The sequence below is a fragment of the Cyanistes caeruleus genome, chromosome 23 (genome assembly GCF_971803275.1).
Source record: "Cyanistes caeruleus chromosome 23, bCyaCae1.hap1.1, whole genome shotgun sequence".
Taxonomy (NCBI): Eukaryota; Metazoa; Chordata; class Aves; order Passeriformes; family Paridae; genus Cyanistes; species Cyanistes caeruleus.
Genome location: NC_141723.1, coordinates 5,920,659 through 5,938,081, shown reverse-complemented (window position 1 = coordinate 5,938,081; position 17,423 = coordinate 5,920,659). Strand labels below are relative to the sequence as shown.

The 17,423-nt window shown below is 63.5% G+C and overlaps 2 protein-coding genes across 5 annotated transcripts; both read right to left on the bottom strand.

Annotated features, from left to right (window-relative positions):
* Positions 1-31: 31 nt before the first annotated feature.
* Positions 32-6,984, bottom strand: SCN4B (sodium voltage-gated channel beta subunit 4). Of its 3 annotated transcripts, none has more exons than XM_086861070.1 (5): positions 6,855-6,984; positions 3,621-3,784; positions 2,772-2,997; positions 2,426-2,555; positions 32-2,345 (listed from the first exon to the last, which is right to left on the bottom strand). In XM_086861070.1, exons 1-5 carry the CDS (start codon positions 6,916-6,918, stop codon positions 2,252-2,254), a joined length of 678 nt encoding a protein of 225 aa, XP_086717196.1. In that variant the 5' UTR covers positions 6,919-6,984; the 3' UTR covers positions 32-2,251. The 3 variants fall into 3 exon arrangements, with proteins under 3 accessions (XP_086717196.1, XP_086717197.1, XP_086717195.1); XM_086861071.1 differs by lacking the exon at positions 6,855-6,984 and adding an exon at positions 6,377-6,489; XM_086861069.1 differs by lacking the exon at positions 6,855-6,984 and adding an exon at positions 5,997-6,341.
* A 5,036-nt stretch (positions 6,985-12,020) lies between these two features.
* On the bottom strand, positions 12,021-17,423 carry SCN2B (sodium voltage-gated channel beta subunit 2). 2 transcript variants are annotated; one of them, XM_086861492.1, is made up of 5 exons: positions 17,179-17,405; positions 15,682-15,777; positions 14,557-14,723; positions 14,183-14,393; positions 12,021-14,100 (listed from the first exon to the last, which is right to left on the bottom strand). In XM_086861492.1, exons 3-5 carry the CDS (start codon positions 14,704-14,706, stop codon positions 13,901-13,903), a joined length of 561 nt encoding a protein of 186 aa, XP_086717618.1. In that variant the 5' UTR covers positions 14,707-14,723; positions 15,682-15,777; positions 17,179-17,405; the 3' UTR covers positions 12,021-13,900. The 2 variants fall into 2 exon arrangements, with proteins under 2 accessions (XP_086717618.1, XP_086717617.1); XM_086861491.1 differs by lacking the exon at positions 15,682-15,777 and having other exon boundaries at positions 17,179-17,423.

The following is a 17,423-nucleotide window of genomic DNA, read 5'->3' as shown; positions in this document are numbered from 1 at the left end:
GACACCCACAACAACCCCAAACCACGGCGAGTTTCTCTAGTAAACGTAAACTTTATTTCATTCAAGGCAAAGCTAACTAAACCTCTACAGTGCAAAGATGTGCTGTAAGTCGTCACACAGCCCGGCGCACACACACCCTGTGCTTACACGCGGGTTCCTCCCACGCAGCTTTACATTTGCTTGGACACACACGTGTCTGTGGCAGCACACTCCCCCGGGGGACCTCTCCCCAAAACACCCCGGAAAGCCTCTGCAGCCCCCCCAAAGCCCCGGGGGCAGCAGGGACCCCGCTGGTGCTGGCACAAGCCCCCGAGGCAGCCCGCTCCCCCGGAGCACCCGTGTGCACATGGAGTTACGTTCCTAAAACTGCTTATGTGGACTTTTCCCATCAAGCCAAAGGAGTAATCCATGCATAGTGCAGCATTGCATATCCGGCGGGAAGTGGAGCTGCGTCCACTCGCCGGCTAAAAAAGGCCAACAGGTTAGGACAGCTAAAAATAGTTCTTTAAAAAACTCCCTTCCTCGCCTCGCTGTCCTCCCCCGCGGGAGGGCTCCTCCAAGGACGGGCCGGGGGTCTCTCGGGGTGACTGGGAGGTCTCACCCTCCTCCCGGGCTCTCACAGGTGGCGGTGGCGTGTCACAACACCTGGCACCGGCGTGCCTTCCACCCCGGGACTGTGGCAGAGCCGTGCAGGGCACCTCACACCTCCTGAGAGGCAGCTCGGCCTCACCGGCCCCAGCTCACAGGTGGGGACACCAAAGCACGCAGAGGTCAAATGATTGGCCTCAGAGAAAAGATCAGGATCCTGTCTCCCACTTGTCTGTCCTATCAACAGCCAAGGGAACCTGCCTGGGGCCAGGTGCCAGTACCTGTCCCCTGTCCCGAGCACACGGCCCTGCTCCAATGGGTGCCCCGAGCCCAGCTGGGGGTGACCAGCCCACTGTGCACCAGCATCTCCAGATAAAGTAGCACCCAGCCTTTCCTTGTTCACCTTGGCCTCCAAATCCTCGCCTACCTCCCACTCCAGCACCTCTGCCAGGGCACAAGTCCCCACAGCAAGTCATGGCTCAGCTGTGAATCCCAATTTACTGTGGGGACAGGGGAGCTGCCTGTCCTGCAGCTTCGCTGTCAGACCCCCACAAATTTCAGAAACAGGGAACAAATCACAATTTAAAGGAATTGTTGCTCGTAGACACTTTGTGTCTCACATCCTTGTGAGTCCACTCACAAAGACCCCCTGGCTTTCTGCAGCTCCCCTCATCCCAGAACATTTCACCATAGCCAAGGAAACCTCACCCCCACCCCGTGAGGTAGAGCAGTATTATTATTCCCATTTTACAGATGGGGAAACTGAGGCATGGAGAGGCAGAGCAACTTGCCCAGGGTTGCCCAGCGGGCACAGCCCTGGCCCGGCTCCCCTCGCCAGGGCTCGGCTGTGCTCCCTCCCTGCGTGGCCATGGAAGCCACGGCGAAAGGGAAACGCAATTGGCTGCTTTCCCCCTGGAATCTCGTACAAAAACATCCGCGTAGCGAGTTCAGCCTTGGCACCAGCATCAAAAGCATCGCTGCTGCGAGTGCCGAGCTCCGGAGAGAGGGGAGGGGGCAGCACAAAGCCAGGGAGCGCTCCCGGGATGGCTGCAGGGGAGAAGCGCCCCTGCTCCCAGGGATGCGCGGGGACAAAGCCAGGGTGAAATGTGGCATCTCACCCCATCCCTGGCCAGCAGTGACCCTGGGCCAGCCCCCCCAGCCCTGCTGGGGACCGAGACACAGCCAGGGGCCTGTCACTGATTTGGTTCTCCAGTGTGCTTATCACAACCCTGCTTCCTCCCGTCCTCCTGCGCCACTCCATCTGCACGGCCAGCTCTGAGCATCCCTGCCCCGCTCCAGAAACCTCCTGGATGCAGCAGGCAGCTCCCAGCCACCTCAGCTCAGCACCCAGCGTGCCACCCCCCGCCCCACCGGGCCCCCCGGTGCCCACAGCCGGCCCCTGCCCTGCCTGCCCGGCACCGCGCTCAGGGCGCAGCCGGCGGCTCCCTCCGCCCCGGCAGCCTCCCAGCCCGAGTCCGCCACAAGCTCCCAGTCCCCGCGGCAGCCGCAGCCTTCTCCGAGAAGCAGTGCAGGTTGCAGGCACGTGTGTAATAGAAACATGTCTCAAGCGCTGGCAGTTCGGGAAGAAAACAAAAGGGGAAGGCTGGTCCCGTGCCCGGGCTCCCGCGGCGGAGCGGGGCGGGCGCGGGCGCCGCTGCTTCGCTCATGCCTTTGGTGGTGCTTTTTGTTCCGCCTTGGAGCCGGCCAGGCCGTTCTCGGTGTTGTCGTTCCCTGACGAGCTGACCAGACACTCCTTCCTGCACAGGGAGAGCGCACGGGCAGCTGACAGCCCCCCGACCCCGCTCACCCCCAACCCACCGCAGCACCCCGCACTCACTTCCCGTCCTGCGTCTTCTTGATGATGAACAGGACCACCCTCTTGATGAGCATGAAGAGGATGAGGAGGCCGATGAGCCCCCCCACCACGCCCACGATGATGAGTGTCACAGTGTTGTCTGTCTCCACCACTGCGGGAGAGAGGGTGCTGAGTGGGGCTCGGGAGGGGAGCAGGGAGATCCCAGCTGCACATCCCGCCCCAAAAACCCAGAACCTCCTCCACCCCGGGCTTCCAGGGATGTCAGCCACCTCCACGCACCAGCACAAGAGTGAACCAAGGAGCCTGTCATGGTGTGTGGGCATTTCCCCCGGGCCAGTGCCACCCCAGTGCCCCGGCCAGCACTCACTCTTATGGACCACGGTGAGGATGATGGTGGCGTTGTGCTGGGCGTTCCTCTCCCTGGGGTTCTTGACGTGGCAGGTGTACTTGCCAGCATCGCTGAACTCCACGTTGTTCAGCACGATGGAGATGTTGTTGTCCTTCTTGGTGGTGGAGCCGACAAACTCCACCCGTGGGTTGTGCCAGATGAGGGTGGGCTCCGTGGCTTTGTTCTTTATCTTGCCGTGGTAAATCTGCAGAGGCAGGGGGGGCAGGATCAGCTGGGTGAGGGAAAGGCTCACGTTCTCCTGAAGGTGCCCAGGCTCAGCTCTGCACACACAGGCACCCCCAACAAATGGCCCACTACACCCCATTCAGGCCATGGAGATGAACATCCTGCTGGGATGCAGCAGATCCGACCTGTCCTGAAAGGATGGAACAGACCATGCAAAAAATGAGAGATCCCCAGAGAAAGTGAACTCCTCCCCAGCCCTCCTGCTGGGGAACTGGGGAGCCAAATATTCCCAGCAGGAAGTAAATCTATATAGAACCTTTCATATTTCAGAGCAAGCAAAGGAGGAGGAAATGAACCATATTTTGCCCTAAGCGCAGATTTGCACCTGAACAGCAAATTTATGAAAACAAATGAGCCTGTGGGCAGCAGCAAATCTAAAACAGCTTTGTGCCAAAAGTACGATGTTCTAGGGTGTTTGAGTCACCCCATTTGCACAGCTCCCCCAGAGCTGGTGACACTTGGAGAGAAGGGCATCCTGCACCGGGAGAAAGGGAACTGCGAGAGCTGCAGTGCTGAGCTGCCCTGGGGAAGCACAACAGGACCTGCCAGGAAAGCAGAGGCAGAGCCCAGAGAGCCACCCACCAGCTCTGTCGAGTTGAAATACCATGTGAAGACCAGGTCCTGGAAGCCTATGCAGGTGGTGAAGGTACAGGGCAGCAGGATATTGGAGTTATTCAGAGCCATCACCGTGCTGGTCTTCCCCACCGACACCTCCAAGGCGAAGGCGATGGCAAAGATGTGCAAACCTGGCAGGGAGAGGGGAGCAGAGAGTGAGGCCAAGGCTTTGTCACCCCTCGTCCCCTTTACCAGGCTGCAAATGCTCCTGTCCCCAGCCCTAGAACGGCTCGGTGACAGAGGGGACCCGATCCTGCAGGAACCGGGGCTGGGTCACCCACAGAGACAGCGTGTGTTCAAAGGGAGCCAGAATATCCCCACGAACAAAGCGTGCAAATGAGAGCCCTGATTTGCATGTTATCCACAGGCCTCCAGCTAGACCTTAAAAGGGGAGAAGAAAGCCAAGGCGAAGCAGAGCTCTGTTCTTCAGGCGGGAGCTGGAGCAGTAATTAGCGTGGCTGTCCTGGCCGCCTGCCACCCGCTTGACCTCCCACAGCCCCACCAGGCCCTCGGGAGCAGCCCCTCACGCCCAGCAGCGAGAGCCCCGGCTCCCTCTGGAGCTGCCAGATGACCTTCAAACTGCAGGACGAGCTCTCCCGCTCCTCGCCTCTCCGAGAGCAGGGCGAGAGGAGCAGTAGGAGCCCAGGGGCAGCTGAGTGCTCCAGGGGTGCAGGGACTGGCACTGCGCTGGGCTGGGCCACCACAGGTCCTTTCTGGGAGCACAGGGATGCTCTGGTCCTGGCCAGAGGAGCAGCCCCGCTCCCCATCCCCATCCCACCACGGCCCTGTCCCGTTTGTGTGTGATGTGGCACGGCTGAGATGTGACATGGCCCAGCAAAGCACCATCCTCCCCTTTCCCAGACCTCAGCCACCCCTGCAGAGCTTTCCCTGGGCACCAAATCCACAAATTCCCACAGCTACAAGCCGATCCCCAGCTGCCCCAACACCTTAACTCTGACACACTGCCCAGTCCGGGGTTCGCCTCTCTCTGCAGCTGCCTCAGCTGCTGATTTATTCTCCCACACAAGCCGGTGCTAACAACTCCCCAGGCACGTCGCAGCCGGAGCCAAGCCTGAGAGCCCTGCATCCTGGGCTCCGGGCCCTGCTGCAGTGCTGCATTGCAAGCACTGCAGGCGAGGAGTTATTTAACTTTACACAGAAGCACTCCTCATTTTGCTGGAGAGGCCGGAGCTAACGTCAGGGAGTGATTCCTGGCAGATGGAATCTCCTGCACCTGTCAGGCTCCTAGAGCAGCCCTGGGGGTGCTACAGAGGGGACTTCACAGGCAGAAGTGTCCCAGGGGACAGGAGCTGTCCCTCTGGAGCAGGAGTTGGCAGAGGGATGCCTGGCTCTGCAGGTAAGTCTGAGCCTGCAGCGTGCTGCAAGCGGACACTCACTCACAGGAAAGATGATTCCTTGCAGCTTGTAACACTTTAAAACCTGTCTGCCACCCTTAGAATGTAATCTGAATTGAGTGTGTGGGGTAAATCGAGGCTGACCTTCTTCCTGTCATCCTGTGCTCTCAGGAAGTCAAAATTGATATGTCACCACTAAATAAAGCACCGAGGAAAACACGCTGGGGGAGCGCTGACTGAACCTGCCGCACATCAGCTCCCAGCGCTGCTTTCCCACACCCTCCCAAAGCTGCTTTGCACCACCGGCCCCCCAACCTTCAGGGCCACTCCCCTGGGGGCTCCAGGCTCCCTCCCATGCCTGCAGGCACCAGCCTTTCCCCAGAGACAGGAAAGCAGGGAGCAGCCACCCCTGCTGCCGGAGCCTTGGCTGCCTGCGCTCTGCCCTTGCAGAGGGAGAGCCCCCAGAGTGAGGGGCTCGCTGGGCACTGTGCTCACCCCGGACTGCCATCTGTGGCAAAGCTGCTCCAGAAAAACTTTCACTGCCCACAGAAGTCAGCGTGACATCCCGGCGCAGGCAGCAAGCCATGCCTGGCAGGCTGGCCGGGCTCCTCTCCAGCGGGGCTCAAAGAGAGGAGCTCCGTGGCCAGCCCGAAGGCAGCTGCGGCGATCTCTGGGGCAGGACACACGGCCCTCACCTCTGCTGTGGAAGGGGCTGTGCCGTGCTGCAGCCAGGAGCCCGCTGCCACTCCCTGCGGAGCACGGCATCCCCGAAACCTCCACGGAGGCACAGAGAGACCCGCCCTGCATCTCCTGCCCAGCGCCCTCTCCAGCTCCCAGCCCACCTGAGCGACTTGTGGGACCAGGTTCCCACCTCCACAGCCTGGACCCCAGACCCCCGAGTGGTCTCAAGCATCTCCGAGTCTCTCCTACCACCCCACTGCCAGCTCAGGTGCTGGCACCCAAACCTCGCAGGGGGTCAGGTACTTACATGCTTTTTTTGAGTCTCCAGCATCCTTTAACTTAAGAACTTTGCCCTCTAAAACGCGTCCCACGGGAGCGCCCCAGCAGCAAGCGCTGCACAGCCAGCCCGCGGTCCCGGGCTGACGCCAGGATGACCCACGGGAGCAGGAGGAGTGCGGCGGGTGCGTGAGGCTGATGCAGGGGGCTGGAGCCTGCCCCAGGTGTGCAGTGGGGAGGGAGCGGCTGCCAGCCCCTCCCTGCAGCCTGTGCCGGGGGATCTCGGGCATCCCCGGGCACGGGGCTGGGCATCATGCTCCAAGCGGCGGCCCTGCAGCGCGGGTCGGTCCCCGCGCCAGGGACAAGCACATGCGAACGGTGGTTGTACCGAATGAACTGTAAGACAATGACCTGTCGGCGGGCGTGCTGGCGCTGAAGCAGTGCACGGCCTCCCCGCGGCCATCCCCCGGTCCCGGGCAGGCAGGCAGCGCGGTCCCCGCTGGCCGGGCAGCGCAGGAGCGGGGCAAAGCGGGGTGCAGCCGCAGTGCTCGCAGGAGAAGCGCTGGCCACGGGAGCGCCGGTGCGGGCAGGGCAGGGGCTGGAGCCGGGACTTCGGAGCTGGGGCTCGGCTGCGAAGTCACCTTGGCCAAGTGACTTATCCCCGGCGCTCCGGACCGTCCGTCTGCAGAGCGGAGAGCGGCGTTAGCGCCCGCGGGCGGCATCCCCGGGCGCGGCGGGCGGGGTGCGGGGGCTGGGCGCGGAGCGGGGACCCCCGCCTCGGGCTGCCGCGGCTCCCCGGGGCAGGGTCCCCGCCGGGGAGCCGGGGTGGGGGGGACACAGGACGCGGGCGGTACCCGGAGGGGTCCCCGCAGCCCCCCGCGCCCCTTACCCAGGAGCGCGGCCAGCAGGCGCGGCGCGGCGCGGCGGCGAGCGGCGGGCGAGCCCGGGGCCATGGCTGCGGTGCGGGGCGGTGCGGAGCGGAGCGGTCCCTGCTGCCCGCAGCGCCCGGCTCTGGCCGCCCCCGCGGAGGGCGAGCGGCGCCGGGCGGGGCCGCGCCGGGCGGGGCTGTGCTGAGCCCTCCTCCGCTCTCCTTCTCTCTCCTCCGAGCTCCTCCGAGCTCCTCCGCATCCCCCGCGCATCCCTCTGCGCTCCCGCCCCGCGCATCCGCCCGCCCGGGGCATCGGGGAGCGCTCCCTGGAGCAGGGCGGTGATGGCTCCCCTGCGCTCGGCACTGATGAAACCGCATCCCGAACCCTGGGTGCAGTTTTGGACCCCTCGAAAGAAGGACATTGAGGTGCTGGAGTGTGTCCAGAGGAGGGGCTGGAGAACCGGTCGGATGAGAAGAGGTCGAGGGAGCTGAGGGGGGTTTAAACTGGAGAAAAGGAGGCTCGAGGGGACCTTCTCGCTCTCGTCAACTCCCTGACAGGAGGGTGGAGCCAGGTGGGGGTCGGGCTTTTCTCCCAGGTAACAAATGACAGGACAAAATGAAAAGGCCTAAAGCTGTGCCAGGGGAGGTTTAGGTTGGATATCAGGGAAGATTTCTTCACTGAAAGGATTGTCCAGCCCTGGCACAGGCTGCCCAGGGCAGCGGTGGAGTCACCAAACCTGGAAGAGTTCAAAAACATATGGCTGTGGCACTTGGGGACATGGTTTAGTGATGGGTTAATAGCTGGACTTGATCTTAGAGGTTTTTTCCAACCTCACTGATTCTGTGGTGGCCTGGAAACACCGGGCTGGTGTTGTCCTGGGCCACCTTGGGTAGAGGCCAAAGCGCCACTCAGGCCGGTGGCTCCCCAGGACAACAAATCAGGACGAGGCTGGGTCTCAGCTCTCATTCGGGGCACCTCAGCACTGTGACACCAGGTGTCCCTGCCCTCCATCCCCAAGGCAGAAGCAGACACGGGTGGGACGCAAAGCCAGACCCCGATGGCTGCAGAGGGACCCGCCCGGCGCCAAAACGAACACTCTGAGAACTCATTTTTCTCACCGTGATCCTTTTCCGGGATAATTGGCTGCACAAAAGTTCTCTTCTCAGCAACCTTTTCCTTGCCTCGCATCCATTAGGGCCGCCCTCGGCACACCGCATCCCGAAGGCGGCGGTGGGGGCTCGCCTAATGGAAGCCCCCGGGGCGTGGTGTGGGCAGGCAGAGCTTCACCTCTGCCCAGCTCCATTAGACACGAGCCCCGTGCGGAGAGCAGCGCTTGCGGGAGGTGACGCATCCCAAAACAGCCATGGTGGGAAGGGGAGGAGGTGCTGCCGCACTCCTGGAGCAGGAACGGCGCTGGCTTTTTCTCTGGGCTGCAGCGATGCGGGGCACACGTCCTGGAAAAGCTCACCCCAGGGACCAGGCATGGTTTCCCCGAGTTGGATTGACTGGTTTTTGGGTGTGAGAGCAGCTGACCTGCAGGGACGTCTAAGGTGCCACAGCCTGTCACCTTCAGGGCACCCCATCCCCATCCAGCCCCCTTCGCAGCTCTCCCGGCTGAAGCAGCAGAGAGGAGGGAAAGCAGGAGGCTTTGCAGGGCACGGGGACATCCCGGGGGAGCCTGAGAGGATGCCAGCAGTGCCTGTGGGTTGAGGCGTTAGGGCTGCAGAGCTGGCAAGAGAGGCAGGAAAAATACAGGCTGAGCGGGCAGGGCAGCGCTGGCAGCCGGCGCTGCGGGAGCGGCGTGCACGGCTCTGCTGATGCAGCAGAAGGTGCCTTGGCGGGCGGCTGGGATGGATTCAGGGAGGGGATGGATTCAGGGAGCTGATGGATACAGCGAGGTGATGGATACAGCGAGGGGAGCAGAGCCGCAGGCGCTGTGTGGAGACGGGAGGAGGAGTGCAGCGTTTGCTGGAGCATCACTAATTGTGTGAGGACAGGCAGAGATCCGAGGGGGTGCAGGGACGCCTGTCACCCCTGCAGGGGTGCCTGGTGGCTCCTGGGGCCAGAGGCACAGGTGCAGGTGACTTTGAGCGTCCAGCACACAGGACCCGCACGGTGCAGACCTGGAACAGCAGCACCCCTCCCCTGGTGCAGGGGGAGGTGTGGAGGAGCCCCTCCCGGGATGCTCAGGGGCCTGCCAAGTTTGCTTGCATTTGGGATGCAAGTTGGGATGCATTTGGCTAAACTGCCGCTGAGAGTCTTGCCAGCAGAGCCCTAAATCCTTCCGGAGGCAGGAAGGCTGGGAAACCTGGCTACGACAGAGCTCCTGTGGGCACCGGCACAAACGGGGTGCACTCGGGCACCCAGCTTACTCCGTGCTGGCGTGGCCCTGCAGCCACATGTCCCTCTGAGCATCCCGCAGAGGTGATGGCCTGGCGCCCTGGCCGCTGCCCTGCCCGCCGGGGCCGCTGTGCCCGCTCAGCCCCGGGGCTGGGAGCGGGACTCTGCCTGTCACCAGCGCCTGATGGAGCTGTCACACTTGGCAGCTCCAGCCGGTCTCCTCGGCCGACTGATCCCGTGGGACATCTGCCACTGCCGCGGGCCTGGACAGGGCTCGGCTGTCCCCTGGCCCGGCCGCTGGCCGGGGAAGGGCACTGGCAGCAGCTGGCCCTGGGATTTCGGCAGGACTCAGACGTCCGGCGTGGGACCCGGGATTCCTGCGGCTCAGCGGAAACTTGTTCTGCTGAGCCCAGCGCCAGGCTGCTGAGTCTGCTTTCAGGGAACGCGAGCACCCCGTGCTCGGACGCTGTCACCTCCCTGGGGGACAGGAAGGAGGGCTCAAATGAATCTAAAGCACTACAGGGGCGCTGCCAGCTGGCTCACAGCCCGCCCGGGGGGCTGCCTGTGTGCCCTCAGTCCCTCTCACCTTGCACTGGCGGAGCTGAGAGGGTTAAAATGCCAGGCTGCTGCTCTCCGAGGAGGGCTCCTGCCTCCCTCCACGTGGGTGCCGACCAGGTAGGGCTGAGCAGAGGAGCTGGGCTGCAGCTCCCAGCTGAACGCAGCAGGCGCAGCGCTGGCCCCGGCTGCTCTGGAGCATCCTGCCAGGGGCTGCCCCAGGGGGACAGTCCCAGCCGCCTCCCAAACCTGCCCGAGCCAGACGATGCTGCGCTCCCGGAGCAGACAGAGCTCTCCTGCCGATGGAGGGGGAGGAGGAGGTGGCAACGCTGGAACAGAGCTTCCCATCAGCACCTTTTATTTACTGCAAGGTCCTCTGGCTGTGACCTTTAAAGGACAAGGTGGCCCGGCATCCCGGCAGCTGGCAGTGGGCAGGAGGCACCGCAGGGATCAGGCTCTGCAGGACTGTCCTGGCTGGGACGGACTCGCCGGGCTGAAGCTGAGCGAGAGGTCCCGGGCACAGACTGCGGGTGAGTACCCGGCTGCTTTTGTCATTCCAGCTCTCGGCTGCCTGCGGCTCTCCCTCGGAGCGGTGCTTTCCCCTCTCCCTGCTCTGCCGCTGCCTGCTCGCCCCCGCCCTCCGGAGCGCACAGGTTCCTCACCCCCTTCCAGCAGGCAGGGGAAGAGCGGCCGTGTCCCCCGGCAGCCACTGCAGAGCATCTGCAAGAATCGCTGAGGCAACCCTGCTGTATCCCAGGAGAAAGTTTGATCCTGACCCGGCACAGCCCGAGGCCACCTCCACCGAACCCACCTTATTCTGTCCTTCCAGAGCTGCCCTTCACACCCCTCACTGCCCCAGGCTCTTCCCTTCCCCGGCGCTCCCCTTTTCCTCCTGCCCGGGAGCAGGGCAGCATTGCAGGGACTCTGTCTCTCCCCGAGACACCCCAGCAGTTCCCTGTGACTCTGCACAGGATCAGCCAGAGGTCCCTGCCAGCTCCCATCCCCTCTCTTGCTCTTTAACACCTGTAATCCCACCCGACCCAAGGAAATTTCAGTGTTCTGTACAAGGACTGTCCGTGGTTCTGGAGAATCCGTGAAGCCCCAGTGCTGGGGGCTTGCTGTCACTGTCCTCAGTCCCCTGCAGTGAGAACTCACCCTTGTTGTGTCCCACGGGGCACTCTGTGATCCTCTGCTCTCCTCAAGGGTTCTGCCAGCAACATTCTAACAAGCAGCCTGCAAGTGCCAAGGGGTCCCCCATCCCCTCTGCCTACGGCTGCATTTGAGCCCCAGAGGCCGGGTGAGGATAACCCCACGTCTCCTCCGGGGAGCTGCTCCTCCCTGCACGGCAAAGTTGTTCCCTGCCACGGGCCAGGGATCGATTGGCTGCACCCAGAGCTGCAGCACTGTGTCAGCAGGACGCTGGAGGTGATTTGGGTGCCCTTCCTCAGGGAGGGAGAGGTGCCGTGGGAAGCTGGAAGTTTTCCGCAGCGCTGACCCCACTCTGAGGTGTCCAGGGCGCGGTGTCCAGCAGGGACAGGGACACCGGGAGAGCTCATCCCACTGGCACTGCTGCTGGGAACAGCGGTGGGCTGAGCAGCGTAGGGGGCTGGGAGGGGGCAAGGCAGGGCTGGAAGGTGGGAAGAGGTGGTGGCAGTGTCCTGGGGCAGTGTGTGGCCAGACCTTGCTAGAGTGAGGAATTGAGATGTGCCGGCGCTTGGCGGCCCGCAGTGAAGGGCAGCAGGGAGAGGCACGGTGGAGCACGGCTGTCAGAGCTTCCCTCGTGTCTCCACGGTGGGTGAACTGATGGATGTGCCTATTAACTGTGCCCCAGTTGTGTCGTGCTGCTCGGGAGCATCCCCACGGCGCTGCTGGACTGGGAGAACAGCCGGGTACGGGTGTCCATCACCCGGCGCGTGCCCTGGGCTCTGCTGGAGCCTGCTGAGCCTTACCTGCCATGAGCAGCCATCAATCCCGGCTCTCTGAGAAGCACAGGTGGAGAAGCTGACAGGGTCCTGGAGGCTCCACAGTGGGTGTGGAGCACCCCTGAAATCTCCCTGTGGGAAGGCCGGGGCAGCACCGGCCACGCTCGCACCCCCAGCGCTGCCCTGGCTCTGTGGCAGCTCCCAGGGACAGAGCTGTGGACACGCAGGGTGCCCCGGGCTCCCCCAGCACACAAAGCACCTCAGCAGGACCAAGCTCCGCTCCGGAGCAGGCTCATCCCCCCCAGGCAGAGCAGATGAGGGGCCTGTCCCGCCCCTCCAGGCTGCGGCACAAAAGCATCGAGGGCAAAGTCGGTGTTTTGTTGTTCTTTTGTTTGTTTGACTGTACAAAGAGCAATAAAAACATCCCACACTCGGCAGAGCGCTTGGCAAGAGAAGCCCAGGGGAAGGCGCACACCCAAGGCCACAGCACGACCCACAGCAGCCCCTCCTGTGTGTACAGATCTGTATTTGTCGGCTCGCTGCTGTGCACAGCTATGTACAGACAGATGCATTGGCAAGTTGCAATCCACGGGTAGTGCACGAAAAGAAATGAAAGGCAGATGCAAGACTGGTCATGTGCAACACTCAGAGGCCTCTGTGCCCCCGAGGTGCTGGCTCAGTCCCACCAGGAGCCGGGGACAGCCCGGCTCTGGCAAAAGGTGGTGCGGGAGCCCTGCGGCACCGGGCACCGCTGGCACTGTGCGGGGTGTGGGGACAGCCCGGCCCTCCCCGGGCAGCAGGGCCCAGGGGAAGGGAGCCACGTGTGGGACACGGCACATTCCTGCTGCGGATGGGAGGGGAGCGGTGTGGAGCCCAGCAGGGTCGAGTGGCACGGACAGGGCGTGTGGGGCCGGGGTGGAAAGCGATGGGGCAGAGCAGGGAGGGCACAGCTGTCCCGCCATCCCTGGGGCCCGATGGCATTGCTGGCATGGCACCTACACAGGGACGTGCAAAGGTGTCCCTTCTCTGCACAGGGACACTGCAGAGGTGTCCCTTCTCCCCTGGCAGTGCTGCTGTGACGGGACCTCCATCACCTGGCCCTGGGCAGTGTCCCCCGAGGCTCTGTGCACTGTCCCCCTCCTGGCAGGCATGGGAGAAGAAAAGCTCAATGCCGGTGCCACGGGGGACACTGCCCTGGGTCATTGCCTGCCTGAACCCAGCTCAGCTGCCAGGTGAGGCAGGTGGCACACGGGGCTGGGCACGCTGGCAGTGCATTGCCATGGCAGTTACAGTGTGCAGTGCCCTGCAGGGAGCCCGGAGGAGGCAGTCTCAGCATCACAGGGCTGCTCCAGGGTGGCTGAGCTGTCCTAACTCTGGGCCTGCTGTTGTGCCCAGTCCTTCCCAGCAAGTGCCCAAAAGCTCCTTCTCCTTTCAGCAGCTCCTTGTCCCCAGCAACCTCACCCCAGCACTCCCCACCATCTCTCAGGACATTTTCCATCACAATCACCCTCCCCAAGAGGGAAACGAGCACAAAAAAGTCAGCCCAGCACCTTGGGCTGAGATGCTCAGACCCAAAACCAGCCCAAGAAGCAGAAGGCTCCATCCCTTGCGCACCAAGAGCTGTCAGTGGTTCCAAAGCACCGCAAAGCTCCAAGACACTGAGTGGGTGCATGACCCTGGCCACTGACTTCTGAGCAGCCTGGGACAGTCCCTGAGGAGCACGAGCTTGCAAGGAGGAGACTGGCAGCTACTGGGATCCCTCGGGATGGGAACACCAGTGCCAGTAGCCCAGGCACAGCAGGAGCACCTTGGGATGACCCCAAGGGCAGACTGCTGTCCCCTGCTTGCATTTTCTACTGGGACAGTGAGCAGACAATGGGGCAGGGGTCTGCCCAGAGCCCTTTTCCCATCCTGGCACCTCCTACTCCAGTCCCTCTGTGCGTGGGGACCGTACAGGTCCCCCCTCACCTGCCCCAGCCTGTCCCCAGCACCTCCTCACAGCTCTCTGGCACTCAGAGCAGGGAACAGACTGGTCCCAGCTCAGCCTCAGGGGCTTCAGCCCCCCCTCCCCAGCCCTGCCCAGCACAGCCAGGCTCCGGGGACCTTCTCTCTGCGCCCTGCTCCAGGCTGGGTTGGGTGTTTGGATGGAAGGAGGGATGCTCTGGGGAGACAGAAATCCTTGCTCTGGGAAGCACATCAAGAGGGTCACGCTGTACAGGGGAGCGGAGGGAGGGGCGGGCAGGGGGGCATTACTTGGTGCCCTCGTCCGGGTTGCCTTCGCCGTCCGTCTTCCCTTCCTCCTCTGTCTTCTGGTCGTCCGTGTTGAGCCTCTGCTGCTTTTTCCGGCGCACGCATTTCACCACCATCAGCACCAGGATCACCACGGCCAGGAAGCCGCCCACGGAGGCGCCCACGATCACGGCCACTGTCGAGTCGTGCTTCGGGAGCTCTGGGGACACAGGGCAGGGGCTCAGGGCTCTGGGAGCAAGCCCCGCAGCCGTGGGTGCCCCGCGGCACAGGGGAACACTGACCTTTGGTGAGCACCTTCAGGCTGATCTTGCCGTGGCCCCGGTGCCGGTCCGGGGGGTTCAGCACGTAGCAGTTGTAGGTGCCCTCGTCCTCCAGCTGCACGTTTTTGAGGGTGAAGGACACGTCGTACTTGGCGGGGTTGCCGGTGAACTCCACGCGGTTCCCGAAGCGGTCCAGCTGCTTGTTCATGATCTTGGTGCGGAACTGCAGGAACTGGGCAGCCACAAGGACAGAAGCTGAGGCAGCGTTCGGCACCCCAGGGCAATCATTTCCCAGCCAGGCACCCCCTCCCTGCACATGCTGCCCTGTAAGAAACCCCGAGCAACACCCTCTGAGCTGGTGCCAGGACCCCCAGCAGATCCCCAGTGAGACTCACCAGCTCCTCCGAGCAGTTACTGCACTCCTGGTACGTCCAGTTGAGGGAAAACTGCTTGTTCTCCACCTTGTAGCAGGAGTTGAAGGTGCAGGAGAGCTTCACAGAGGAGCCATTCAAGGCATTGATGATGGCAGGGGCCATGACCTCCATGCCCAGTCTTGGGGGTGCTGCGATGAATTTGGGGGGTGTCACAGGCAGCCATCCTGGCAGCTGAGCCCACGTCCCCGTGCTGCCCTGCCTGCACAGAGCTCTCCCTGGGGCCTAGCATCGCCTTCCAGGCACATCCACACACTCTGCATCCAGCCAGGACCGGAATGTCCCTGCCCAGCAGGAACAGCCCCAGCCCTGGCACCGTCCCTTGGCTGGACAGGAAGAGCACCGTCCCTGCTCTGCCAGGGCTGGTGACCCTCCTGTGGCATCCCTGCTGCCGAACGCTGCTGCCTGCAGGCCAGCCCTGCTCCCGGCTGTCCCCCGAGGCTGTGCTGCTGCTGCGGGATCGATGGCGCTGTGCGAGGCTGCAGCGTCAGCACGCGGGGCCCGGCGCCACAGCCACACGCAAATTTATGGCTGAGCTCATCACATCTCATTCCCAGCAGGACACGGCTACGGCAGCAGCGAGGGCTGGGATCTGCCAGGCCCGGCCCCAGGGGCTCCGGGGGGAATGCAGATGCTTTCCCCTGCCAGCAGTGCCCACGCAAGGATTCTCCAGCTGGGAATGACCAGAGCAAGATCCTGGTCGCTGCTGGGGAAACAAGGCCAGTCCCTGATCCCTGGCCTTGCTGATACAGAGGGGCATTACCTGGTGCAGCTATCAGGGCAGGAATCACCTGGGGAGTGGGCAGGGATGGGGTGTGTGTGCCCTGCTCCCTCCTCCACTCCTTCCCTGCAGCTCCCCACAGCAGCACCCAAACCCAGCGCCTGCATCCAGCACCTGTCCCCAGGCTGGGCAAGGGGAGCAGGCTCCTGTGCAGCCAGGCTTGCTGCAAACACGAGGCCGAGCCCTGACAAGCACAGGGACGTGGGGACAGAGAGCCCTGGGAGGGACAGAGTGTCCTGGGGGGGCCGTGACACCCTACAGGGCAGGCACAGTGACACTGCCACCAGGTGCTTTTATGATCACCTCACCTCTCCCCTTGGGCTGCTGCTCTTTGCTCTCAAACCTTCTTCCCGAGGCCAAGCTGGGTGCATGTCAGGGCTGCTCCGCTGGCCGCTGCGCTCCGCCTGCAAGCAGGGCAGGAAAGGGGCCAGGCTCTGCAGCCAGGGACGAGAGCCCTTCCCAAGCTGCAGCTACAGCCGTGCTGAGCCCCAGCTCCCACTGCCAGGTGTGAACCAGCAGCACTTTGAAGCTCCCTGGGGGCAGAGCAGTGCCCTCGGCTATGGCCAAGCCCTGGGGACGGCTCCTTGCTTTGCTGGCAGCCGTGGGGAACAACCTCCATCCTTCCCCAGTGCAGGGAGGGCTCAGGGACACAGGGGTGGGCACAGCTGGTGCTTGGGGACGAGTCACAGCACCCAAGGAAGAGGTGTCCTGATCCAGTGCCACAGCCTTGCTGCCCAGCGGCAGCCACCACCGTTGATGCCTCCAAGAAAACCTTGCAGGGATGGGAGAGAAGAGCCAGGAGCCGGCAAGAATGGTTGGTGGGGATCCCTGCATGGAATCTGAATGCCCCTCACACGATGCCCAGTGAGCCTGCAGGTGGGTGAGTGGCCTTGTCCCCTGTCCTTGGGGCTCCCCAGGGCTCTGCAGAGGGATGAGGTGCCACCAGCAGCAAACCTGGGACACCACGGCCTGGCAGGACCTGGGAGCACCCATGTGTGTGGGTCCAAACTTTGCCACTGGCCGGGCACTCAGCCCTGGGGGACAACAGAGGTGGGGGAATAAAGCCCCCAAACCCCAGGGCCCGTCCAGGCCGCGTCCTGCGGCGCTGCGCAGGCTCCCGATCGCTCCGTCACGCTGCACCCAGGCTGGGGGGGGTACGGTTACAGCAGCCTCTACAGCAGCCCTGACTAGGTTTTGTACCCTCCTTTCCCAGGCTCTCTCCTCGGGGAAAAGCAGCCCATCAGGAGCTCCAGGACAGCACTTCAAAGGAGCGCTGCGCTCCCGGCCGCGATCCATGCGGAGCTGCTGACACAGCGCGGCTGCTGCGGGGCCGGGCAGCGCGCACGGACCGCGACCCCCAGCCCGGGGACAGCCACAGGGACAGCCACAGCACCCCTGCCAGCACCCGCAGGACTGCCACAAGCCAGCACAGCCCGCCTGCCGGCACCCCAAAGGACAGGCACAAGGCAGCACAGCCCGCCTGCCCTGCCCGCAGCTTGGCAGCCCGGTGCCCACGGCAGCCCGCTCCTCCGCCCGCCGTGCAAAGGGCTCTGCGCTCCGCAGGCAGCCAGCAGGATGCGGGCCGATTTTAGCAGGAGAGGCAGTGGCACCGTGCCCCCCACCCCGCACGAAAGCAGGTCACCCTGGCTGGTGGCTCTCGGCAGGGCACACGCCAGACCACCTCCGTCCCCATCCCTGCGGCACGGCGCTTCCCGGGGCCGCCACGGGGACACGGCGGGTCCTGCCCGGGGACACGGGTGTCTCCCCACCTGGGCACATGCAAGGGGGCTCAAGCCGACACTTACCCAGCGAGAGGAGCAAGGTGAGGCCAGTGAGGAACAAGGTGGGCTGCGGGAGCCAGGCTTCCGGGCTCATTTTGACGGACTTTTGTGTGTGGAGAGGACGTGGTGTTGGTGTGGATTGTGGAGGTGGTGGAGGTGCTTTTTCGAACGCCCGGGTTATTTGCAGGTGACATAGAACATTAGAGCCGCTTTCTCCCCACAGCCCAATATGGCTGGAGCGGTGCTGGGGCGAAAAAAAGCAGTAAATG

Excerpts from the sequence above, each read along its gene's own strand:
- SCN2B (XM_086861491.1), bottom strand. The coding sequence starts at position 17,248 with ATGAGCCCGGAAGCCTGGCTCCCGCAGCCCACCTTGTTCCTCACTGGC. Across the intron at positions 14,724-17,178 it reads CACCTTGCTCCTCTCGCTGG|CACCCCCAAGACTGGGCATG; the intron begins GTAAGTGTCGGC and ends AATTCATCGCAG. Across the intron at positions 14,101-14,182 it reads CCTGAAGGTGCTCACCAAAG|AGCTCCCGAAGCACGACTCG; the intron begins GTCAGTGTTCCC and ends CTGTGTCCCCAG.
- SCN4B (XM_086861069.1), bottom strand. The coding sequence starts at position 6,255 with ATGCCCGAGATCCCCCGGCACAGGCTGCAGGGAGGGGCTGGCAGCCGC. Across the intron at positions 2,998-3,620 it reads ATTTCAACTCGACAGAGCTG|ATTTACCACGGCAAGATAAA; the intron begins GTGGGTGGCTCT and ends CTGCCTCTGCAG. Across the intron at positions 2,556-2,771 it reads CCTCACCGTGGTCCATAAGA|TGGTGGAGACAGACAACACT; the intron begins GTGAGTGCTGGC and ends TCTCTCCCGCAG.